Genomic DNA, 26059 nt, shown 5'->3' on the forward strand with positions numbered 1-26059 from the left:
TATCTCCTTATCTCAGCAAAAACTGTTCAATGGTCTTATATTATGAAAATTAAACTCCCTTTACGTTACTTTTGGACAAATATGTTTCATCTGGTAGAGCTCAATTGGAATGTAGATACAGCATGTACATTTCCATCACACTTAATCCTACAGCTACCAATGATCTAGTAAGAAATTAGGATAGTGTGCATGTGTCAAATCATCATAAAGCTTCTAAAGCCAGTTCCCACTCGTACTTCTAGTTTAACTTCACTGTCAAAGAGACTGAAAGTTTTAAAAGGGGGGATTTCAAGAAGAGGATTTGGAGTTTGAGACTGGAGCTCAGGTTGTGTTCCAATAGTCTTTATAGTCCTATCTCCTTATCTCCTTTCCTAATATAATTTCCTTTAGTACCACTAATAGGTGAACGAACTGGGTAGGAAAGGAAGTTACTTCATACTACTGATACAACCCCACACTAACAAACACTGCTCTCATGGTGAGAATGAGGGAGGAGAGGGAGTAGTGGGGGAGGAAGAGGAAGGCTGAGACAGAGGGTGTACTCAGCAGCAGTGAGCTCAGCCAAAGAGGGCCATTTCAGCTCTCTCTGTGTACCCCCTCTCTCTTTTTCGCTCTCTCTTTCTCTCTCTCTTGCTCTCTCTCGCTCTCAGGCGTCCTAATGAGAGAGAGACAGAGTAAGAGGAAGGGGGAGAGAGAGAAAGAGAGAGAGAGAGCTCTGTCGTGGGCTAATATGAAGGAAGCGCAGAGCTCTGTGCAGTAAGTTTGCTAACTCTTAAAAGAGATGCATGGCGATTATTAAATCATGTTGGATCTGTCTTATCTCTGCTATGTTGCATGCCGAGAGATGGAGAGCAGTTGGTGAGTAAAGTATACATTGTTTTATATTGAATAAGAAGTGTTTAGTTATTGAGGGCATGTGGATTGCAGACTTGTTTGTCTGTTTCTCTGAGTAAAATCAGAAAGTTAATGTCAAACTGTGAATCAGAGAGAGAGATATGTTAGTTAAATATAAATCTCAGTATCAGTTTACTTATATGTGCGTAGATATGGTATTTCAGTGAAGATCCCTTCATCGGATAAAGATCTGTATCTTCATTAAAAGTATGTAATTTCAACTCTCTGGTAGCTGTCCTGCAACATGACCAAAGTCCATGTCACTTCATTTAGAATTTGTTATAATGATGGCTCAATGTTTCATTGCAGAGCTCAGTTCGACAAGATTGCTAGCATAAGCATAATAACTGGAGTAAAATATAAATCTGAAATGCAATGCACTATAGAGTATCAGTATAAAAATAACATAGCTTTTACACATTTCTGACAAAAACTGACACACACACACACATGTACACACACATACACATTAGCAGGCTGTATAATATCCTATAGTATGGACTGGATCTAGGATCTAGGATCTTAATTTGAGTCAGTTTTCTACAGCAGGAAAATAATCCTAGAGCAACAGGAAATGTCAATTATTATGTGGATTATAATTAATGGACATTTTTGTAGGGGTTGACATATTTTTCGTAAGGAAAAATCAAGTCTGAAATTTCAAAGTGGATATTACAAACTTCAGAAGCCTTTTTAAACCTCAAATGCAATACCCTTTTTAAATGTATCCTGCAACAGGGTGATCAAATTAAGATTCTACATCTGTAGGCTGTCTGTATCCTTTCTGAGAAACACACACACGGGTGTGTACTGCAGGCTATGTGTATCCTCTCTGACAGTTCGAGTGGACCTGGAAACATAAGCAGCTCTTTCATGAGTTCAACCTCTACCTGGTCTATAAAGGGCTAACTGTGCTGTGAGTTAACGTTGACTAACAAAACACACCTACACACATACACACAGATATAGAGAGAGGTTTGTGTCCTGCAGTTTCTTCTACAGCGCTGTGGTTCTGCAAGAGTATGTAAGTTCAGGTGTTTCTCTCTATGTCTTATATTAGTAGAGTCCGACACACACACGCACACGAGTGTGACACGATCACATCTGCCTCTTTTTAATTTGTGTGAATAGTTGGGATCAGATTTCCTAAATTATACACATTTTTAGCAAAATTCCTGGTGATTTTACAGTCTTTTTTGGAAGAACTATAATGCCCCACCACCCCAAAATATATATTATTATTTTTTACTAAAAACGTTCGGCCCCAAAAAAACACTTGTGGGCAGTTGCCTTTTGCCGACCACTGCTCTAAATCGAATCATCTTCTTTTCTGATACTGTAACGTAAATATAATAATCTGCTTCTTTCATTTGGAACAGTATGTCATTCATCCACAGTCCACACATTGTCAGTCATACAGCTGTCCTACTGAATGTAGGAGCCTAACAGGAGCCTGACTTTTGCTTGGATATGTACTGTCCCATAGCCTGATTCTGTAATCAGGACTCAGGTTTTACTGGAATTTACTATTAGAAACTTAATACATTTGTTTTCCATTTCAGGCAAGGAAGAATGCCCTTTAACCTTTAATATGGCATGAATATGCTGTGATGGACTTCATCTATTGGTGGAATGAGTGTCATGGGACATTAAGACCATTCTCTCATGGGTGACTTGAGAGATGAGTGTGGACAGTGAAGACAACGGGAAGGATGACCTCTATAAGCTGAAATCCCCTACCATGCTCCAGAGATGTGCTGTGTAAACGCTAATGTGCTCTGAATCCACAATGTTCCGGAGGTGGCTGTTAGCTCTGGTGGTCCGTGTTGGGGTCATAGCACTAGTGGTGTGCTGCTGCCTGTCTCTACTCTACCTGCTGGCCTGCAAACCCCCCATCAGCTACAGCCATGAACAGGCCCAGGTCTGGGCTGGAGGAGCCACCAGTAAAGAGGGTTACCTGGCGCTACTGCAGGAGAGCGAGGACACACACAGGCACTATATTAACAGTCTCAGTAAGCAGATAGCCCAGCTCAAAGAGGCTCTCCAGATGAGGACCCAGCAGCTGCAGGAGTCTCTGGAAAAGGCCAGGGCCAAAGGGATTCTACCTATGGGGCTGGAGGGCCTGCATAGGCCCCAGACACACACCGACCTCCAGGTGAGTGTGTGTGTGTATGTGTCTGTGTGTGTGTGTGTGTGTGTGTGTGTTTTTGCGTGAGTGTGTGCATGTGCATGTGTGTGTGTGTGTGTGTGTACATCTTTATCAATCAGTATGTCAACTCTTCCGGCAGGAGTTCTTCAAAGCCCAATTGAGCCGGGCTGAGGTCCAGTCTGGTGAGAAGTTGCCCAGTGAGTACGCTGTGATTCCCTTCGAAAGCTTCACCCTGCACAGGTCAGTCAAGTGACCTTTGACCTTATTTATTTCAAAGGCCTTATAATTAGACCCCTGAGCTTTACACTAACCACATTACCTGATCATCTTGACCATACTCATAACCATAAGCACGTTGCCATGTTGAGGTACAGTATAAATGCAGTGCTACTCAGAATGGTTATTTTCCAGGGTGTACCAGCTCGAGATGGGGCTGACCCGTCATCCAGAGGAGAGGCCTGTGAGGAAGGACCGGAGAGACGAGCTGGCAGGTACGCTAGAGATAGCCCTGCAGGTCCTCAACGGACCACGGAGACACGGGGAGCACCGCCGACGCTCATATTCACCATCGGACTTCATAGAGGGTGAGCGTGTTGGGCCCAGACAAGTGGACTTTGCCCTCCTATTGTCTAGGTGGAATTTTAATATGAAAAAGGTGACATTTTTCAACAAATTGCTTACAAGTATGAAATCCTCTCAGATCTCCAGAGGGCCATGAAGACAATTTGCGATTGGTTAAATGATTTGTACTTGCTGATGTTTGTCTGTTGTCCGTCCGTCTGTCTGTCTGTATGTCTGTCTGTCTGTCTGTCTGTCCGTCCGTCCGTCCGTCCGTCCGTCCATCCCTAACAGGGCTGACCCGTACAGAGCGTGACAAGGGAACAGTGTATGAGCTGATGTTTAAGGGCGAGGGGCCGCAGGACTTCAGACACCTGGTGTTCTTCAGACCCTTCGGCCCGGTGGTCAGGGTGAAGAATGAGAGGGTGGACACACGCCACATGCTCATCAACATCATAGTACCACTGTCCAGGAGGGCTGACACATTCAGACAGTTCATCAACAACTTCAGGTTGGAACAAAAAGAAACGACATGGCCCACAATCTCAGGCGGTTTTGGAAGTAAAGATAACCATTTACGTTGTATATACAGAGTTTTTCTCCCAGCATCAACAATTGTAATGTCAGGTGTTTATGACCATCAAGTTCTTGAAACGTTCCGTATTGACTGACCTTCATGTCTTAAAGTAATGATGGACTGTCGTTTCTCTTTGCTTATTTGAGATGTTCTTGCTATAATATGGACTTGGTATTTTGCCAAATAGGGCTATCTTCTGTATACGACCCCTACGTTGTCACAACACAACTGATTGGCTCAAACGCATTAACGAAATAAATTCCACAAATTAACTTTTAACAAAGCACACCTGCTAATTGAAATGCATTCCAAGTGACTACCTGGTTGAGAGAATGCCAAGAGTGTGCAAAGCTGTCATCAAGGCAAAGGGTGGCTACTTTGAAGAATCTCAAATATATAATGTGTTTTTATTGGTTTAACACTTTTTTGGTTACTACATGATTCCATATGTGTTATTAAATCGTTTTGATGTCTTCACTATTATTCTACAATGTAGAGAATAGTAAAAATAAAGAAAAACCCTTGAATGAGTAGGTGTGTCCAAACTTTTGACTGGTACTGTATGTATGCTGGAACATGGGTAACATTGTAGGAGGCAGCCCATCTGTTTAGGGCAGGGGTGTCAAACTCATTCCATGGAGAGCCTAGTGTCTGCAGGTTTTGGGGTTTTCCTTTCAATTAAAACCTAGACAACCAGCTGAGGGGAATTCCTTACTAATTAGTGACCTTAATTCATCAATCAAGTATAAGGGAGGAGCGAAAACCCACAGACACTCGGCTCCCCATGGAATGACTTTGACACCTGTGGTCTAGGGAGACTATAACACGGAACCCAAACCGACTGCACGCGTGCGCCATCGTGCGCCATCATGCATAAATGTATTTTGTCCCCCCACACCAAACGCGATCACGACACGCAGGTTAAAATATCAAAACAAACTCTGAACCAATTACATTAATTTGGGGACAGGTCGAAAAGCATTAAACATTTATGGAAATTTAGCTAGCTAGCTTGCACTTGCTAGCTAATTTGTCCTATTTAGCTAGCTTGCTGTTGCTAGCTAATCTGTCCTGTGATATAAACATTGAGTTGTTATTTTACCTGAAATGCCCAAGGTCCTCTACTCCGACAATTAATCCACACATAAAACGGTCAACCGAATTGTTTCTAGTCATCTCTCTTCCTTCCAGGCTTTTTCTTCTCTTGACTTTATATTGCGATTGGCAACTTTCATTAGGTGCATTACCACCACTGACCTCGATCGTCTTTCCGTCACCCACGTGGGTATAACCAATGAGGAGATGGCACGTGGGTACCTCCTTCTACAAACCAATGAGATGGGAGAGGCAGGACTTGCAGCACGATCTGCATCAGAAATATAACTGATTTCTATTTTAGCCCTTGGCAACGCAGATGCTCGTTGGCGCGTGCGAGCAGTGTGGGTGCAATAATTGAATAACATGGATTTCTACATTTATTTTGCAACGCTCGCGCACGCGACGCGAGCGTTGTGGTCAGCTTGTAACTGCTATCTTGCTGTTTCAGAAAGGTGTGCATCCAGCAGGAAGGGAAGACCCACCTCACTGTGGTCTACTTTGGCAGGGACCAGATTGACGAGGTCAAAGCCATCATGGATCAGACATCCAGGTAATAAACTCTTCTCAGCTATACCATGTTTGTAAGTAATAACAAGTTCAAAACTACAGCAAGCTTACTCCATCAAACAGGGCTCAAAGGTCTGAAAATCTTCATCTCAAGTTTCAGCTCCACAGTGTACTGTCCAACAGCATATTGCCTTCTAATGAATGCATTGTTGCTCCTCTGGAATTCCTAATTAGGGATGAGTCTGTGCTGCATTGCGGTCGTTGGTGGATAGCAGATAGTGTAGATATAACTCCAATGAGATATACAGTAACGGTTAATGTTCTTTAATCAGCACATCCTTTCAAGCATTAGGAGCCAGGGGAGTTCTGCAGAGCTAGGAGACTGTAAGGAGTGAAATTTGAGTAATCTCCTGATTGTATTAGATCCATACATATACAGATCCATACATATACAGGATAACCAACAGGACTGGAATGAAAAGGGCAGCATTTTTTTGGCCACAGACAGAGCTTATAGTATGTGAATATGTGGAAGTGTGTTTAAGTTAAACCCCCCCATATTTTGATTTGATCACTCCAAATTTCCACATTTTCTTATGACCCACTCAAATGATGAAACCCTGTTTCTAGCCACAACTGTGTTTGTTTAGATTTGACCTAAGGCTTGAGGACCTCCAGTTGGACTGATGACCGTTTCTCATTAAACACTGATTTAGATGACCTTTCCCTCCCCCAGGGAAACCCAGTTCCGGAACTTCACGCTGATCCAACTGAACGAGGAATTCTCTCGTGGGCGGGGCTTAGAGGTGGGTGCGCGGGCCTGGAGGCGGAGCCACAACGTGCTGCTCTTCTTCTGCGACGTCGACATCCACTTTACCCTAGACTTCCTCACTTCCTGCAGACTCAATGCAGAGCCTGGTAAGGAGCGGGAGCTACTAACTATCTATCAATCTGTCAGTGTGTCTGTCTGTCAATGGAAGTGGAAGTTTTAATGGAAGATGCATGTCTTTGTTTTTCAAACTTTAGGTAAGAAAGTGTTCTACCCAGTTCTCTTCAGTCAGTACAATCCATCTCTTATCGACAATAACCAGAGTCCCTTCCCTTCTATTCAACAACAACTGGTGAGTCTTTCTTGCCGTTGCACCTGTGTGTGGAAATAGGAAAAAGGTTTTATACATTACATTGTGTTTTCTTATGATACTTTTACTTTGTGTCTTTCTGCAACAGGTGATAATGAAGGATGCTGGATTCTGGAGAGATTTTGGGTTTGGCATGACTTGCCAGTATAGGTCTGATTTCATCAACATAGGTAATTAAACGATATGTTTCTTCATTGATTGAATGACTGACTGATTGTTAATTTGATTGATTGATTTTGTCAATTTATATCTCTGATCTGCACAGGTGGGTTTGACCGGAACACCAAAGGCTGGGGTTTGGAGGATGTTCACCTATACAGAAAGTACCTGCACAGCAAGCTGATGGTGATTCGCTCTCCCTCCCGTAACCTCTTCCACTTGTGGCATGAGAAGCAATGCGCGGACGAGCTGCAGCCAGACAAGTATAAGATGTGTATGCAGACGAAGGCCATGAGCGAGGCCTCTCACGGCCACCTGGGGGAGCTGTTCTTCACACAGGAGATCCAGGAGCACCTGGAGAGGCAGAAACTACTGAACGACTCAAGTCACTTGAGGTAGAGGTTGCCCCATAACCACAGATCTAAGATCAGAATACCCTACCCATTATCCTAGCCTTAACCATTAGGAGGTTGAACTATATCTGACCCTGGACCTGTGGTCAGGGTGAGGAAATCAGAACCTCTGGAGAGGTTTTGTTGAGAGAACAATGATCTCATCATCCTACAGACTCAACTTAAGGACTGGGGAGGGTGTGTAGAGGGATGAGACATAAACTTTGTCATGACAAGATTAAAATGTTATTGAATAAAACATTGATGTGATGTCATGCACTCATTGTATGTCGTCATTGCCATTTTGCTGACGTATGATGGCCTAATGATCTGATGAGTCTGTCCTATGAGCATTTGGTTGAAAAGACGTTGCAAAGATGTCTTTCAACTTCTTGTGCTCACTGGGTGAAAGCAGGGAGGGCAGAATAACCTTACACACTTTGTTGTATTGAGACTGTCAACTTGCTATGGACTCAATGACAATAATATTTTTGTATAAATGAAGGGAAGAATGTTTTTGTATAACACTCTGTATTTATAACTGTATCTGAATATTTATTAGAATAATACAAGATCATAATGCCTCAACCAACCAACTGACTTGGAGCCCATTACCTGGATAGAAGGATCAAGAAGCCTAATTAAAAGAATGCTGATTGCATGCACTTTCATAGCGTTTTACATGATTTGGGAGTAGATGAGCAATTGCATGTATGTCAATATTTGTGTTCTTTCTGGTCTTGCATTGCAACATTGCGAGAGTCAATATTTCAAAACCATTTCTCTCTCTCTTCCTTCCTCCTTACCCTCTGTGTGTGTGTGTGTGTGAGAGAGAGTCTATTTGTGCAGACATAGCTACAAGGTGTGGAGGCCTACAACTGCCAGTATTTCATGGTCAGGCATGTTTTGACACAGAACAGAAGAAACACTTTGTTGGAACCTGTGTTTTAGAAGTGGGGTGGGACATAAATGTGTTCTTATTTTGCCTCGTTTTGTATCACATTCCAGTGGCAATTTTAACATGTAAATCTTTGTGAGGCAAACTAAAAACCACAACACTAAACAATACATTAATTGCACTATAACGGTGACAAATGGTGCCCACAAACTGTAAGGGCCTACATAAAGCTGTTACCACCGCTACACCTAGCTATCAGCGGAGCCTTATCTGGCAGCGAAACAGTTCATTCAGCCTAATTTACTGCCTTTAAAAAAAAACATAGCTGATATGGATGACTTGCTTAAGCAAATGTGGTTTCTACTGACAATTGAGATGTACAAACTATGGCATAAGGGGACAACGAGCGGATAAGAGGCAATCTGTATTTTCGATTAAGACATTAATGAGCGAGCCAGGACGGACATAGTCAATATAACTATTTGTTCAGCATTTTTGAAATGTACAGCAACATAATTCAGAACATGGGCCGTTCTTACAGTATTCTCCCTGTACTCCAAGTCAGAACCGTAGGATAAAATGGGACAAAAACTCAGCAGGTCCTTGTCTTTCAAAGATAATTTATAAAAATCCAAATAACTTCACAGATCTTCATTGTAAAGGTTTAAACACTGTTTCCCATGCTTGTTCAATGAACCATCAACATTAATGAACATGCACCTGTGGAATGGTCGTTAAGACACTAACAGCTTACAGACGGTAGGCAATTAAGGTCACAGTTATGAAAACTTAAGACACTAAAGAAGCCTTTCTACTGACTCTGAAAAACACCAAAAGAAAGATGCCCAGGGTCCCTGCTCATCTGCGTGAATGTGCCTTAGGCATGCTGCAAGAACGCATGAGGACTGCAGATGTGGCCAGGGCAATAAATTACAATGTCCTTACTGTGAGACACCTAACACAGCGCTACAGGGAGACAGGACGGATCGTCCTCGCAGTGGCAGACCACGTGTTACAACAGCAACAGTAGATGAGCAATTGCATGTATGTCAATATTTGTGTTCTTTCTGGTCTTGCATTGCAACATTGGGAGAGTCAATATTTCTAACTCACTTCCTTCCTTCCTCTCTATCTGAGAGAGAGAGAGAGAGAGAGAGAGAGAGAGAGAGAGAGAGAGAGCGAGAGAGAGAGAGAGAGAGAGAGAGAGAGAGAGAGAGAGAGAGAGAGAGAGAGAGAGAGAGAGAGAGAGAGAGAGGCCTAAGACAGTGCTACAGGGAGACAGGACGGACAGCTGATCGCCCTCGCAGTGGCAGACCATGTGTAACAACACCTGCACAGGATCAGTACATCACACCTGCGGGACAGGTACAGGATGGCAACAACAACTGCCCGAGTTACACTAGGAACGCACAATCCCTCCATCTGTGCTCAGACTGTCCTCAATAGGCTGGACTGATGGCTTGTAGGCCTGTTGTAATTTTATTTTTAATTTAACCTTTATTTAACTAGGTCAGTTAAGAACAAATTCTTATTCACAATGACGGCCTACCCCAGACATATTGTGTGCTGCCCTATGGAACTCCCAATCACGGCCAGATGTGATGCAGCCTGGATTCGAACCGGGTACTGCAGTGACGCCTCTTGCACTGGGATGCAGTGTCTTAGACCACTGCGCCGCTCAGGAGCCCAAGGCAGGTCCTCACCAGACATCACCGGCAACAACGTCGCCTTTTGGGCACAAACCCACCGTCGCTGGACCAGACAGGACTGGCAAAAAGTGCTCTTCACTGACGAGTCGCGGTTTTGTCTCACCAGGTGTGATGGTAAAATTTACGTTTATCGTCGAAGGAATGAGCGATACACCGAAGCCTATACTCTGGAGCGGGATTGATTTGGAGGTGGAGGGTCCGTCGTGGTCTGGGGCGGCGTGTCACAGCCTCATCGGACTGAGCTTGTTGTCATTGCAGGCAATCTCAACGCTGTGAGTTAAAGGGAAGACATCCTCCTCCCTCATGTGGTATCCTTCCTGCAGGCTCATCCTGACATAACCCTCCAGCATGACAATGCCACCAGCCATACTGCTCGTTCTGTGCGTGATTTCCTGCAAGACAGGAATGTCAGTGTTCTGCTATGGCCAGCGAAGAGCCCGGATCTCAATCCCATTGAGCACATCTGGGACCTGTTGGACCGGAGGGTGAGGGCTAGGGCTATTCCCCCCAGAAATGTCCGGGAACTTGCAGGTTCCTTGGTGGAAGAGTGGGGTAACATTTCACAGCAAGAACTGGCAAATCTGGTGCAGTCCATGAGGAGGAGATGGATGCACTGCAGTACTTAATGCAGCTGGTGGCCACACCAGATACTGACTGTTACTTTTGATTTTGACCCCCCCCCCCCCCCCCTTTGTTCAGGGACACATTATTCAATTTATGTTAGTCACATGTCTGTGGAACTTGTTCAGTTTATGGCTCAGTTGAATCTTGTTATGTTCATACAAATATTTACACATGTTAAGTTTGCTGAAAATAAACGCAGTTGACAGTGAGAGGACATTTATTTTTTTGCCGAGTTTATAAGCAGACAATGAAAGCTCTTACAATATTCAATGATTACATTTCTCTAAAACAGGCTATAGGCTACATGTGCACCACCAAGTCAGAACCGTAGGCAAAATTAATGGAAAAGAGGGAAAATTATTAGGGTGAGGCACATGGGCTACTAACAGTGTACAACATAACATACACTTAGTATTGATTTCTTAGCTATCTCCCTGGCTTATTACATAATTTATGCAGCAGCATACGAGGCATTGTTGGACTCACTTGAGCAGGAAGGGGGCGCGGAGGTCCTTCGTGGGCAAATTTTGGCATCAAAGTCTGGCATTCTCTCTATTTATGGTGCTTTCAAGACATCTGGAAAATCGTAAAAAAACAAGGTTGAATCATGATGATGTCAGTGATCTTCAGGTCAGAGCTCTAGAAAGAGGCCCGAGTTCCAGATATGCAACTCCGAGTTGGATGACTGTGCTGCCATCCTGTTAGAAGGTAACAGATAATGTTATTACAATGGTTAAGATGGATTTTCATTGTGTTCCATGGTGTTATTCGCCCCCTAGTGGAGATTTCTGGTACTTAGAAAGACTGTACGCAAACAGGAAGTAGAGAATTCGTTCTGCACGCATAGAAGCAGCTAAAAACAACGCTACGGTGCAGGTCTTTGTGTAACTATTTCTTGTCACGCTTCAGCCTTGGAAAATATTTGTTTGTAAGTTCGATTTAAGCATTTAGCTAGTGATGATAATCTTGTTATTGATAGAGTTGCTTACATATCAATGTTGGTTGGTTGCATTTACTCACACAAATTGCAATGCCTTTCATGTATGCCGTCAGCTTTATTACTTTTCTCATGCATCATGCAAACGAATTGTAAAATATACAATACTGTAGTTTTGTTACTGTTTCTAGTGTAATATGCTTTGTTATTCTACAGAGATGGTTGTACATTATTAGAGTAATTAAAGGAGTTAGCCAATTACCATATGAGTAACAATTAGCTATAAGGTTTGGCATCATGCCAGATGCATGGTACCTTAGCACGCGCTTTGTATTCATGCAACTTCAAATGTATAATGTACAGCTACAGTATGTCGGTGTGAATTGAATACTGTTGATAATTGGATATGGAGAAGGGTGAGCCGGTCAAGGATCGATTCAGACAAGGTGATAAATTGTATGACAAGCGACAGTTTAATTATGAGTAAAGATATCTGATACAGGCGTATACGGTCTCGTTCCTTTAGCTCATAGAGAACCTCCAGAAAAAGCCCAGATAACAGAATGCATAGACATTTTATACAACACAGAAAGTAGGTTGAGTCTGGAAGTTCTGGTCCTTTGGTTGGTTCTGGACAGGTTGTTGTCTTCTCAGATTGGTCCTGATGAGCTGGGCGTCATCCTTCTGAGTCTTATAGCAAAAGTTCTTTGTTATCAAATGTTCAGCTAAGCAGGAGATTTTGTGTGTGCGTAGTCAGCCCTCTTTCCTTGGGTATGTGTGTGTGTGTCTTATTATCTCGTGAAATGCGGACCCAAGCACCCTTTTCTTATCAGTGTTTATGAAAGGTTTACGTCAGCCCTCTGTCCTTGGGTGTGTGTGTGGGTCTCTGTATCTGTTTATGAGTTTGTGAGAAACCCTGCTTAGAAAGAAGTTAGTTATAACAATGTAATAGCAATATGCTTGTGTTATTTTAAATGGTATTTATTACAATACTAAAGTATATTATTTTCTGTATTTTGCAGTTTCACAACATAAACGTTTTCAATATATTCATTCAAGAAAAGTAACGCCTTGGGAGTTTTATTGAAGACTTAGTTGTTAGCTATCTGTCTAGTTTTGCATGGGAACGCAATTCAAGGGCAGAATAATGACCGTTCAAAATGTATTTTCCCAGTCAGAGCTAGTTTTTTTCAGAGTTTTCATGTATCTTAAACTCACTGAAGTCAGATTTCCCAGTTGTGAGTTTACAGTTATTTTGAGTGCAGCAGAAGTCATGCTGTGTTGACTTTAGCATGGCCAATGTTGAATATTTATGTTTTCAATCTTGGAAAAGACACCCTTAAACCCAGACTTGGAACCACAAACCCACTCCACTGTATAGCAGGCTAGTGATCGCTTTGCAAACCACTCATTGTTGAATTTGCGATTTCCAATGTTTATGTCCAATGGCCGATGAGCACCGATACGTTTTATCAATAATTTCGCTTCATTATGATGATTAAAAAGCATTTGCCAGTAGATTGTCGACTTGATTCATAATGATGAATGCAAGCTTGCTAGCTAAGATTTTGATAGTATGACAGTCCAATCAAAGCTACTGTAGATATAAGGTGATTTGATGTCATTTTAGCTGTGGCCAATGACCTTGAGCCTTCTTGGATGGGCGCTTCTAATGTAACTCTATGGCAGCACCCAATAGGCTTGAATTTTCGAGCTCTACCCTTAGATTTGGCGGTGATGTAGTGTCCCCATGAGTGACAGAACACTGAGCCAATCACGGCGCAACCAGAGAACATTTCCAACACCTACGCTCCATATTTTCCGCTGGCTGGCCTAACACCACAGAAAGCACTGAGCTAGGCTGAAACACCTGCATTTTGGAGTTGACTTACTCAAGAAAGAAAAAAAGAGACCAAGTTTGTATGCAGCTTTATTAACTTTTTTTTATTTATTTTTTTTACATTGTTTGCAAACTGATATGTGACACATATTAACGTCAAAATAGCATGCAAAACAGGGAAAAAATGTGGGGCCCTGAATGATGGGTTGCCACTGTCACATTCCAATGCTAAAAGTGGGGGGGGGGACAAAAATGCAATTTTAGAATGTGGGGGGGGGGCATGTACCCCGTCCCCAGTGAAACTTGCGCCCCTGTAAAAATGTATGGGAAAATGTACACCTCTGTTATCATCATCCTTCTATTAAGAATTGTTCAACATAATCAGAGTAAATTAATTGATCATGTTGGGTGCTGTTCCATTGAACATTTTTCCCACCCTCTAGCCGTGGAGTTTCCAATAATAGCAAGAGTGACGTTGCCCTCAACTTTCCATAGCAAAGGGGAGGGGATGGAGCGAGTCGAGCATCGGGCGACAGCTGTTGTATTTCACTAGCAATACAACAGCTGGAGGCCTATCATTACCACAACTGGAGGCCTGTCTGTGTTATTTCCGGAGCATCGTACGAGACGGGCCAGAAGATTATGAGCGTCTTTCGCCGAAAAATCTGTTTATTATGAAGTTGGGCTGTGACAATTTTAAAGGGTAAGGGATTGAAAACGTAAAGGTTTTAGGAGTAGTTTATAAACTAGACTGTATACGGTTTCCCCTGGGATAACAGAAACAGTTTGGTTTACCTATTTTTTTGGTTTAGGCTAAGACCTACAATATTAAAAACGGAAGTTTTGAATTGTTTTCTACAAATAGCCAGGCATGTTCGACAGATAGACTGTCTCTCATCTCGCCGGAAGAAAGCCGACAGCAGCCGAACGCTCACGAGTTTACGTATTTGTCAGACAGAAGTCCCGAGACGCAACATGTTTGAAGCTGGCAGAATCCCACTCGTCCTTCTCGACGTTACCTGTCTTTTCCTCGGTATGTAGCCTACGTACTATACAGTTGTTGTTGGCAGTGTCATGGCCTATAGTTCCCTTTTCTGTGAGAAGTTATTCTGCACTAGCCAACTGCAGCCTAAACACCAGTCCCATTGAGTTATCTCTTTATTACAACTTTATTGCAAATATGCTTTGCTAAGTCTGAATGAATGGGTGTCCTATTTCGCTGCTGATTCATTCCATTTCTCATCCACTAGAGATAGGCTACACTGCTGTTGTCAGTACCACTGTTATAATAGCATACAAGACAACACACAGTAAGACTGTATAATATAATAACCAGGAGTTTTTCTTTACCATGTCTTGACCAGGAAAAAACGTTGTGCTCTAGTTTTAGCTAGGCTCAAACTTAGCTTATAACCTAACATAGCATGCAGAGGAAAGTCACCACCTCCGTTTTTCTGGGGAAACGATACCTATAACCTATATTGTATGAGATCATTCAGACCCGCACAGTTTATTTGAATATAACCTTCTGGTTGTGTATTAAACAAGCGAATCAGAGGGGTAAATCTTGAATCCAGTTATCCAGTTATTATTTAACCAGAAAATGATCACTCCATTATCAGTCCCCCCCGAGTTTATACACTGAGGGGACAAAACATTAGGAACAGCTATGTCATGCTCTTTCCATGACATAGATTGATCAGGTGAAAAATATAATCCCTTAATGATGTCACCTGTTAAATCCACTTCAGTCGGTGTAGATGAAGGGGAGGAGACAGGTACCCTAGTTAGAGTGTTGGGACTGTAACCGAAAGGTTGCTGGATCGAATCCCCAAGCGGACAAGGTAAAAATCTGCCGTTCTGCCCCTGAACAAGGCAGTTAACCCACTGTTCCCTGGTGGGCAGTCATTGCAAATAAGAGTTTGTTCTTAACTGACTTGCCTAGTTAAATAAAGTTTTAAAAAACAAGGATTTTTAAGCCTTGAGACAATTGAGACATGGATTGTGTATGTGTGCCATTCAGAGGGTGAATGGGCAAGACAAAATATATAAGTGCCTTTGAACATGGTATGGTGCCAGGTGCACTGGTTTGAGTGTGTCAAGAACTGCAACGCTGCTGGGTTTTTCACAGTCAAAAGTTTCCCGTGTGTATCATCAATGATCCACCACCCAAAGGACATCCAGCCAACTTGACACAACTGTGGGAAGCATTGGAGTCAACATGGGCCAGCATCCCTGTGGAATGCTTTCGATACCCTGTAGAGTCAATGCCCCGCGAGTTTAGCCTGTTCTAAGGGCAAAAGGGATTGTCAGAATGTATTCAGACCCCTTAATGACCTACAGTGGCTTCAGAATGTATTCAGACCCCTTAATGACCTACAGTGGCTTCAGAAAGTATTCAGACCCCTTAATTTACCTACAGTGGCTTCAGAAAGTATTCAGGCCCCTTAATGACCTACAGTGGCTTCAGAATGTATTCAGACCCCTTGGGGCAAATCCAACACAACACATCGTTGAGTACCACTCTTCATATTTTCAAGCATGGTGGTGGCTGCATCATGTTATGGGTATGCTTGTCATCGGCATGGACAAGGGAGTTTTTTTCAATGATGAAAAGAAACGGAATACAGCTAAGCACAGGCAAAATCCCAGAGGAAAACCTGGTTCGCTCTGCTTTCCAACAGACACTGGGAGAGAAATTCACCTTTCAGCAGGACAATAACCTAAAACACAAGGCCAAATATACAATGAAGTTGCTTATCAAGACGACATTGAATGTTCCTGAGTGGCGTAGTTACAGCTTTGACTTAAATCGGCTTGACAATCTATGGCAATACTTGAGAATGTCTGTCTAGCAATGATCAACAACCATCTTGACAGAGCTTGGAGAATTTAAAAAATAACAATGTGCAAATATTGTACAATCAAGGTGTACTTACGTAATCAAGATATATTAGTGTTTTATTTTTCATTCATTTATTTTTCTTCCACTTTAACGTGACAGAGTATTTTGTATAGTTCATTGACAAAAAAATTACAATTAAATCCAGCATAGCATCTGTGGGCTTCAAGCGGAAAAATTATGTTTTTATTATTTTTTATTATGTCCAGCTCACGAAGCCCCTTAATGATGTGTGGCCTGAGGCAATTGCCTCTTCCGCCTAATGGTAAGTCCGCAACTGGTATTGATCTAAACTCGGTTTGGATCTGGGTCTTGATACTCTGGGTAAGGGTCTTGGTCGCATGTAATGGTTTTCGAGAAGACCATTGTTTTTGTAGTCTCTGAACTCATGTGGTCAACACTGAGTACGATGTCTTGACAAGACTTGTCAGAGTTATGTGACTAAGTAGTTGTTAGACAACACAAAAGTGCCAGGGAACCTTGCTTTTTAAAATATGGAAGCAGGAGGGAGAACATTTCTTTATTTTTAGGATGTTTTAAGATAGTTGGCCATCTCTGCTCAATGACATAAACAAACTTGTTTCTCTCATAATATAGTAGTGTCATGCTGTCATTCGTTACACAAAATCACAAAATCCTGCAACATCTTTAGTTACACAGAAAAAATTTGCAAAAACACAAAACAACTCAAATCTCTAAAAACCTGTGTTTTGGTGATTACCCTTTTGCCAAATCTCTATATTTCACATCATGGTCCTTAAAATGAAGCTAAAAGGATGGTAAATCTGTGCCTACGAGTGACTTGGTTAGCGGCTAGTGTAGCACTTTTAAAACCCTTTGAGCAATGTTCTATGCTGGAGTTGTTCTGGATTTTTTTTCACCCTTTGTGATCAATTAGATGCAGTCAGAATGTTTTACAAAGGATGGCATATGGTGTCCATACTCCCCAACATAACAGGACAAGCTCTAATCAAAGACCTGTGACTGCTAGTTATCTCATTTAGGCTGAAATCTGCCAACGGAGTGCGACGGAGTGGAATGTGCCTTACTGGCCAGAATCTGGCCAGAGGGTGGAATAGATAGCTAATTGAAGCACTCCTATTCACGTACACTCTAATACTTAGAACAATTGCTGGTTGTGTAACCTGCGTGATTCAAACAGCAAATTAAGTATCTGTGAAGTTTGGAAGTGGGAATAGAAGGATATTTTAAGAAACAGCAAACCTACTTTGAACTTACAACAAACTCTGTTAAACATAGAAGCTGATGAAATGCGCTGTGCGATGGAAACAGTGGACCGTACTAGTGTATGTCGCCTTCTGCAGTGTGCAAATGAATGATACAAGAGAGAGAGTGCTTACCATGAGAGACAGAAAGAGATATCAGGACATGGAATTCTACTGCTACTCTTTTGAACTTATTTTTCAGCATTTGCTTTCATTGTCTGCATTCCCCACTCCTGGGCCACAGCAGCACCCCCACTGACTCTTCTATATCTTTCTGTTAGTGTTGTTGAGAATGCCAGGCTTCTGACAATGGTTACCAATGGGTAATATCCCATTGGTGTCACATTGGATAGTTAGGCCTAGATTTCCATATTTCTCTTGGTAAAGGCCTAATGTTGTGGACAGTGAATAAGAGGAGCGAGATAGAAATCAGATGAGAGCAGAGCAGTGTGAGAAAGTGATCCTAACTGCTAGAGGTCAGTTAGACTGTGTGCCTGAGTGAGTCTGACTGACATTATTAGAAGCATTTAGACATCCATGCCAGCATCTCCATGACAACTCTGTCAAATCATGTTATCGTTAGTTGATGTGCTGTCCACTCACATCCTGGACTCTATTAGTTATTTAGGAGACTCTACCTCCTCCATTATATTGACTTTTACCTTAATTTGTTAACTTGGCCATGGCTGGGCTATTTGGTAAGGTGAGCGGAAGGGAGAGAAATGGACTAACCAAATCAAGTGAAAACATGAACAAGCACGTCTTATTTGGTTATTGTTTTGTATCAGGTTTTGCCTAGCAAGTTCATTTCTCCTGTGACTTTTGATAAAAACATTTGGTCAAAAGCTTGTTGTACAGAATTACAAAAGATAGTTTGAACAAGGAGACTATTGCTGATTATCTTTCTCTCTCCAGTTGGACTTCCCTTTGCGATCCTCACCCCTCAGCACAATCCCTTCAAAAGGGGTTTCTTCTGTAATGATGAGTCCATCAGATACCCCCTGAAAGAGGACACCATATCCTATCAGTTACTGGGGGGAGTCATGATCCCTTTCACACTGCTTGTGGTAAGTCATTACCTCTGCCCTGTTCTCAGATATTCTCTTCAAAATGTCATCAACATATCAGGCATGTGTGTTTTAAAGGTTTGTGGTAAAACTGCAATTATATGAGACAATATGTTAACATATTCAATTGACCTCAGTTAAAGATGGCTTTCTTGCTGTTACAGGTAGTCAGTGGTGAGTGCCTTGGCGTCTATATGACTCGTGTCAAAACCAAATCGTCCTTGGGGACTAACTACGTGGCGCGCATTTATAAAGCAGTGGCCAGCTTCCTATTCGGGGCTGCTGCTAGCCAATCACTGACGGATATTGCCAAGTACTCAATCGGTCGACTGCGGCCGCACTTCCTGGCTGTGTGTAAGCCTGTGTGGGACCGTATCAACTGCAGGGCCGGAGGCTACATCGAGAACTTCACCTGTACCGGGGACAAGGATATGGTAGATGAGGCCAGGTACAGTAAGGGCTCCGAGGGTTGTATCTCAAAACCTGGGATACATCCCAAGAGAAGGCATTGCTACAAAATCAAAATGGAAAAACTCTTAACTGGGAAATGCAAGCTCAAAAGGTGTTTGCCATGCTGTAGCTTTCCCTAATCTCTTTTGTCTTTTTGTTTTTACAGACTTTCCTTCTTTTCTGGTCACTCATCTTTTTCTATGTACTGTATGCTGTTCCTTGCAGTAAGTATAGCAGATAATTGTTACATACAGTACATACAGGGAGGCTACAACAGTTCCTTCGTCCCTGAGCAATAGCTCCCTTTCATGATGTTGATGGTGTCCTTCTTCTTTTCCTCTTGTAGCTGTACGTCCAGGCCAGACTGCAGACAGAGTGGGCCAGGCTCCTCAGACCCACCATACAGTTCTTCCTGATTGCAATATCCATCTACGTGGGACTGTCACGCATCTCTGACTACAAACACCACTGGAGTGACGTACTTACTGGGCTCCTGCAGGGGGCGATAGTCGCAATACTCACGGTGGGTAGCTAGCTGTAGGCTATGGTTTAATACATCAATGAACATGCTACCACCAAGGGCACTGGCATAATTAGGATAAACACATAAAGGAATTAGCAAACAAACCTTTTATTCTCATTCCCTTAGAGACAACATCACACACATTCTTGGTTGTATCACCATAAGTCATTTTCTCAGTTTCTGTCTCCATTGTATAAACAAATCATGTTCTCTGCTCTATCAACACAGGTGTTCTATGCGTCCGACTTCTTCAAGAGGCCTGTTGATCCAGTAGAGATAGAAGAGGAGACGTCCGAAACCAGTCTCCAGGACAACCCAGATAATGAGAACCACTATGGAAGCACAGACTGAAGCTTTGCCCACAACATGGACTTACTGTAGCAGACAACGCATGGAGGACTAGTAGCATGCTAGTAGCATGCTACCACTACCTGCCATCCACTATGGAGGACTATGGTTATTTATTTCAATGCATTGCAGTTCATTGGCATTGGCTGTCGTGGTGGTCACTTTGCTCGAGCCCTGAAGACAGCTCCTAGCCCTCTCAGAGCCAATGATCTTGCCTAGGCTGTCTCCTTTGGTTGGGTGTCTTGAGCTAATGATCCGTGGATTGGGTTTCTGGTCTTTGCATTTACGCTGTGAGGTCTGAGTTTGTTGGAGCTGTTGTGTTTGCATTGGTTTGAAGCTTTTGTTTGAAATGAATGAAGTCCCAGTTGTTACAGTGAGCAGAGTGTCCATGTGTGCAGCAGTGGAGGCTGCTGAGGGGAGAAAGGCTCATAATAATGGCTGGAATGGTTTTCATGTGTTTGATACCCTTCACTCCATTCCATTTATTACACTCCATTCCAGCCATTATAATGAGCCATCCTCCCCTCAGCAGCCTCCACTGGTGTGCAGCCAGGCCAATAATAAATCCTACATCTGTGAACCCTTACTGTCCCAAAGCTTAAATGAAAGCCTGGAGACTTATTGAAATCTGAAATTATGTACTATGTACTGTGTATATTTTTTAATACTGCCTTCGCCAGATTGTTGCTGCTACTTGCTCAAAGCTCCCTGCAAACTCCTAACAAATGTGTCCAATAGTAGAAATCATGATGGCAACTAGACAAATTAACTTTTTTACAGTTTGTTGTATCTTTTTTGAAGTACTGGTGTAAAAACTGTATCTGTGATCTGAGATAAAGGAAGATGGCATTCCATTTGGCTTCTTTGGTACGAGGAAAAGTGCTGTGTCTGAGACACATTTTGTAAACTGTAGAAATATGTGCATTGTTTTTGTGAGATCATCAGAGACAGAAACTACCCATACAGAAAGGCCAAACCCATACCTGTCAAATAGCCTGGGTAGGCTGCTTTTTGTTATTTATTCAACCTTTCATTAACCAGGATGTCCCATTGACATAAAGGGTCTCTTTTTTAAATGAGAGTTAAGTGGGGCCTCTGGGCCGCAGAGGCTCAGGAGGGAAGGCAGGGTGAGGTCTGAACACAAGGAACATATTCCTAATGACTGCTCAAAAGCCACAATACAGACTAGAGGCGTAGGCTACTCACCGCAAGTCTGGAAATATTTGTGTTCTGTCTCTCAGTTGTTCATCCCATTTCCCAATGTGAGTGTGTCCTCAACTGTCAGGATATCACATATAAACTATGGGCATGCAAATGAGAACGAAATCACATTCAAATCAAACACATTTTTATGTAACTTGCACCATAATTCACCTTAACTAACATCTGCTGTTGGTGCTTAGTTGCTGTCCGGTAAAAACGTGTTTTACGTAAATTACCGCTTAAGCAGTGAGGTACTACCATTTTTACTGTCTGTATAAGCTATAGGCTTTCAGTATGGCCTGCTCTGCAATTATTACCTGTTGGGTACTCAGAGAAGGACATTATAGCATGGTTTGGATAACAGCATGATCACCTGCTAGGGATCTATTTTAACAATGTCCATGCCATGTCTAATTACAGAGCGTTATAGGGTTGAGGGATTTCTGCTTTAGGGCTCTCCTCTACCCTGTACATGACTTTCAAGTCCCATTACTTTTCCTGGCCCTGTGATCTGACCAGGAAACACTCTGGGCCCTAATGGAGGCCCAGATTTTCTCCATTGTGATTTTGGTCTGAAAAAAGATCACTTCTATTTTGTGTGACAGGAGGAGCCATTTGGTTCCTTCCAGCCTACCAGGCATGTTCTATTCCTCTGTGAATCAATATTTGATGTTCTAAAGGACAGCCTCTCACCAAAGTAGAGCTTAATACTAAAGATTAATTGGGGACCTATCCAGAGAATGACAACTTACAAAGAGATTATTTTAATAATATTGAAAGGATATTATTACATTTTTCTGATTCAATGTTGTCATGAGACTACAAAGGGAAATATACTGCATACAAAATCTAAGATATTGAATAGAAGGAAACGTCATGTTCATCGTGTGATGTTCATGTGAAATGATCACATGACACATACATTTATGTTCATGTGACTTTTGCATTTGGAAACTGACTATAAAAGCTGGTATAGTTTAGTTGATTTAATAGAAGGTCAAAACAGCTGATCTCATGCCTCAGTGCATGTCTGAGAAAGATCTAGGATAAAATACAACACTACTATATCTCTCTAGAAGATGAACCAGTTAAGTTTGAAGTGTTCCATGTATTACATGGTATAACATATTAATTACATGGTTAATAAAGTATGTGTGAAATGTGCAAAGTGGTATAAATATGCTGTTTTTAATACCATAAACATAAGGTCTGTCTGGACTAATTGAAATTCCAGGTGCAGGGTACTAAATGCAAAAAAACATACATTTCCACTGGCTTTTTGTATTTTATGTTGGACTCACTCATGGTAAATTGTGATTAGATACCCAGCATCACCTTAGTACGAAATGCAACAATGTCTGACACCGGGATGCCTCTTTTGGTTTTTCCTTTGTCACACATTGTTGTTCTGACCCGGATAATAGTGGTACACACGGCTGGGAACGAGACTATTTTGACCCAGACAATAGTCCTCTTTGACAGAAGCCCCATTCAAACTGTCACATGTTGCTCTTTCCCTCTTGCCAAACAATGAGGGATGCTTTGGGTGATGCATTCTACAACGGAACTGTTCAAATGAATCAACTAGGGACATTCTCTAAAATACTTAATGTTTAGAACAGTTTGAGTGCAAAAGTTAAAAATAAAATACCAGACATTTCTCATGTTTGTTATATAGATGATATTGCCTGCACTCCTGAAGTGAAGTCAACCAGAAGACCAACTACATGTTGATACAAGAGTGCTAAGATGGGGAAAGTATGACCATAATAAAGCTCTGCTCTGCCTTCTTAACAACACCATCAACAAGGCAGGTCCTACAAGCCCTAGTTTTGTTGCACCTGGACTACTGTTCAGTCATGTGGTCAAGTGCCACAAAGAGGGATGTAGGAAAATTACAATTGTCTCAGAACAGGGCAGCACGGCTGGCCCTTAAATGTACACAGAGAGCTAGCATTAATAATATGCATGTCAATCTCTCATGGCTCAAAGTTGGAGGAGAGATTGACTTCATCACTACTTGTTTTTGTAAGAAGTGTTGACAAGGTGAATGCCCCGAGCTGTCTGTTTAAACTATTAGCACACAGCTTGGACACCCATGCATACCCCACAAGACAAGCCACCAGAGGTCTCTTCACAATCCCCAAGTCCAGAACAGACTATGGGAGGCGCACAGTACTACATAGAGCCATGATTACATGGAACTCTATTCCACATCAGGTAACTGATTCAAGCAGTAGAATCAGATTGAAAAAAGCAGCTAGTGGGGATCCCTAATAAATACAATACAAAACCACCTGTCTTTTTAGTTAACGTTCCACTCCTGTCATTTAGTAAATGACAGGAGTGGCACTGGCAAGGAGTGGAATGTTAGCCAGGCTAACTACTACCCTCTGGTGGAGAAAAGTAGCATTGCAGTAGGTGGTTACAGAGAGGCAAATGGATGACGTTAGCAAAGGATTTGACAGATTCTATGTCCAAGAGTAAAACTGCATCTATTCAAAACATTTGGAATGCAAGGTCAAATCAGAGTAATACAGTTCTCACAATGTGCCGACTAGGACTTGCCATGTTGAATGAATCAAAACGAAAGCAGAGCCGTATTGGTCCAGATTAATGTTCAAAGAGCTGTACTAGATATGGGAAACGTGATAGCAAGAGTTTTACAATAAATGTGGATACCTTTACTTCCATTGTATCAAACAAGTAACACCCACCATTCCTGCTTTACAGACATTTTTACACATGAGCCCTGACAGGAACTACCCAATAGACATTGCAGCAACTGTATTTAACCCTTGTTTGGGTCTGTGGGACCCATTTTCAATGTTTACTGAAAGAAAAATGATACAATGAATGAGACTCATTGGCCTTGGCTCATTTTCTGTGAATAACATGTAAAATAACACATTTTCATTGAGTGTACACTGTGCACCCCCTACACATTTATATTACATATGTGGTGTTCGGGTCCACTGGACCCGAGTGTAATAAAAGTGTGGGAAAGTGTGTCTGTAGGTGAAAACAAGTAAAAATTAAACAAAAAGGTTTGCTGTATGCCTTCACTCTGTCTTCCTCCTCCCTGGGCCTGCTGTTTCAACATAGCACCAAGAACCTGTCTGTCTCCCTGCCTGTCTGCCTGTCTCCCGCTTTTCTCGCACTCTTTACCCTTTGTAGTGTGTGAAACTACACAATGTCTTGCGGGAACCTGCAGAATGTTACTACAATACATTATTTGGATACATTGTAAAAAATGCAATATTTTCCCACAATCTACCCCAGCCAAGTGCAAATAGGGTAGGGACACAACAAATAAACAGCTTTGCATGTGTGGCTCCTTACCACAATCAGTCAGTATGGCAAAAATAATCTCTACTCAGAGGGCCTCTCGCAGAGAGAGAAGCTAGTGTGGAAGGAGTGTCTTCCACTTTGGAGGTGAAGAATTTTCCAAATAGAGTCTGACAGTGAGTTGGAAGAAGATGAGATTGACCCTCAGCCAGACCCAGAACCAGCCCGTCAGCAGCCCTGCGCCCAACATTATTATTACAGCTTATGCCATTTATGGGTCGCTGCCCCTTCAGGCAGTACATACTGTCTAAACCCACAAAATATGAAATCAAGATCTGGGCTACCTGTGATACTGCTTCATCATATGCATGGAACTTGCAAGTGTATACGGGGAAGCCAGATGGAGGAGACCCTGAGAAGAACCAAGGGATACGGGTTGTTCTGGACGTTACACAGGGACTCCGTGGTCACATCACCTGCAATAACTTTTTTACTTCGCACAAGCTGGGACAGAAGCTCTTCAAGAGGAAGCTGACGATGGTAGGAACAGTACAAAAAAGCAAGCCAGAACTCTCACCTCAGCTGATGAATACACGGAACAGGCCTATCAATTCCTCTAAGTTTGTGTTCACGGCCGACACGTCCCTAGTGTCCTACGTGCCAAAGAAAGGCAAAAATATGGTACTCATGAGTATGCTGCATAGGGATGGGAGAATCTGTGGCCAGGAACATCAAAAAACAGAAATCATAATGGATTACAATTCCACAAATGGAGGGGTGGACAATTTAGATAAGCTGGTGACTGGCTACAGCTGCAAAAGCAGAACCCTACACTGGCCACTTGTGATATTCAACATCTTGGCATACGACGCGTTTGTCATCTGGATGGCGTTGAACCCAGATTGGAACAGAGGGAAGCTCCAGAGGAGACGGCTCTTTCTCGAGGAGCTGGGCAAGGCATTGGTAAGACCTCAAATCCAGAGGAAGCAACATATCCCAAGGACCCCAGCTTCTGCAGCCATCGTGAGGATGCTGGTGGCCCATCCGCCCGACCCACAGAAGCAACAACTCCAATACCGGAAGTATGTGTGTGTGTCTGACTCTCCTACCTTGGCCTGCTGTAACTATGTGAGTGAGTTCAGGAATGTTACTAACATCTCACTAAGTGTTTTCATCATTCTAGATTGGAGCCGGTAGCAACTAGAAGCGCTGCGATGTGTGTGAACCCAAGGACAGAAAGACACTAATATTCCACTCTCCATGCCATGTTTGGCATATTAGAATCTGAAAAAATGGATACTGTGTGGAATGTAAACACAACTAGAGTGTTACACAGGCTAGTATGTTGTATGTATAACAAATACTATATTTTTTGTCTCAAACTGAAATGATTCTGCTCGGTTCCCTGTTCAAGTTGAGTTCACATTTTAGACCGGGAGTTTCTGTATTAACTGTTGATGTTTCAAGTGAAATAAATAGATTTGCAACAGTTAAATTCTGTCCCTCATGTGTGTATACCAGCTTTAATGTATTTTCAATGGGGCTCATTTAATATTTACTTTAATATTTAC

General features: G+C 42.3%; 2 protein-coding genes across 4 annotated transcripts; both read left to right on the plus strand.

The window, feature by feature from the left end:
• Positions 1-673: 673 nt before the first annotated feature.
• LOC120062799 (chondroitin sulfate N-acetylgalactosaminyltransferase 1-like) lies at positions 674-8103 on the plus strand. The gene is made up of 10 exons (XM_039012871.1): positions 674-858; positions 2457-3049; positions 3183-3283; positions 3455-3627; positions 3896-4112; positions 5725-5826; positions 6520-6701; positions 6810-6904; positions 7011-7092; positions 7188-8103. The coding sequence occupies exons 2-10, from the start codon at positions 2666-2668 to the stop codon at positions 7478-7480; spliced, it is 1629 nt and encodes a 542-aa protein (XP_038868799.1). The 5' UTR covers positions 674-858; positions 2457-2665; the 3' UTR covers positions 7481-8103.
• A 5879-nt stretch (positions 8104-13982) lies between these two features.
• LOC120063388 (phospholipid phosphatase 1-like) lies at positions 13983-22364 on the plus strand. 3 transcript variants are annotated; one of them, XM_039013745.1, is made up of 7 exons: positions 13983-14184; positions 14347-14514; positions 18525-18676; positions 18841-19124; positions 19293-19350; positions 19473-19649; positions 19878-22364. In XM_039013745.1, the coding sequence occupies exons 2-7, from the start codon at positions 14457-14459 to the stop codon at positions 19998-20000; spliced, it is 852 nt and encodes a 283-aa protein (XP_038869673.1). In that variant the 5' UTR covers positions 13983-14184; positions 14347-14456; the 3' UTR covers positions 20001-22364. The 3 variants fall into 3 exon arrangements, with proteins under 3 accessions (XP_038869673.1, XP_038869674.1, XP_038869675.1); XM_039013746.1 differs by having other exon boundaries at positions 14436-14514; XM_039013747.1 differs by having other exon boundaries at positions 14440-14514.
• The last annotated feature ends 3695 nt before the right edge of the window (positions 22365-26059 follow it).

This window comes from Salvelinus namaycush, chromosome 18 (assembly GCF_016432855.1).
Source record: "Salvelinus namaycush isolate Seneca chromosome 18, SaNama_1.0, whole genome shotgun sequence".
In the NCBI taxonomy this organism is placed as follows: Eukaryota; Metazoa; Chordata; class Actinopteri; order Salmoniformes; family Salmonidae; genus Salvelinus; species Salvelinus namaycush.

Coding starts and splice junctions, on each gene's coding strand:
- LOC120062799 (XM_039012871.1), top strand. CDS start 2,666: ATGTGCTCTGAATCCACAATGTTCCGGAGGTGGCTGTTAGCTCTGGTG. Junction 4,113..5,724: donor CAGTTCATCAACAACTTCAG/GTTGGAACAAAA, acceptor TTGCTGTTTCAG/AAAGGTGTGCATCCAGCAGG. Junction 7,093..7,187: donor GTCTGATTTCATCAACATAG/GTAATTAAACGA, acceptor TGATCTGCACAG/GTGGGTTTGACCGGAACACC.
- LOC120063388 (XM_039013745.1), top strand. CDS start 14,457: ATGTTTGAAGCTGGCAGAATCCCACTCGTCCTTCTCGACGTTACCTGT. Junction 14,515..18,524: donor CGTTACCTGTCTTTTCCTCG/GTATGTAGCCTA, acceptor TTCTCTCTCCAG/TTGGACTTCCCTTTGCGATC. Junction 19,351..19,472: donor ACTGTATGCTGTTCCTTGCA/GTAAGTATAGCA, acceptor TTCCTCTTGTAG/CTGTACGTCCAGGCCAGACT.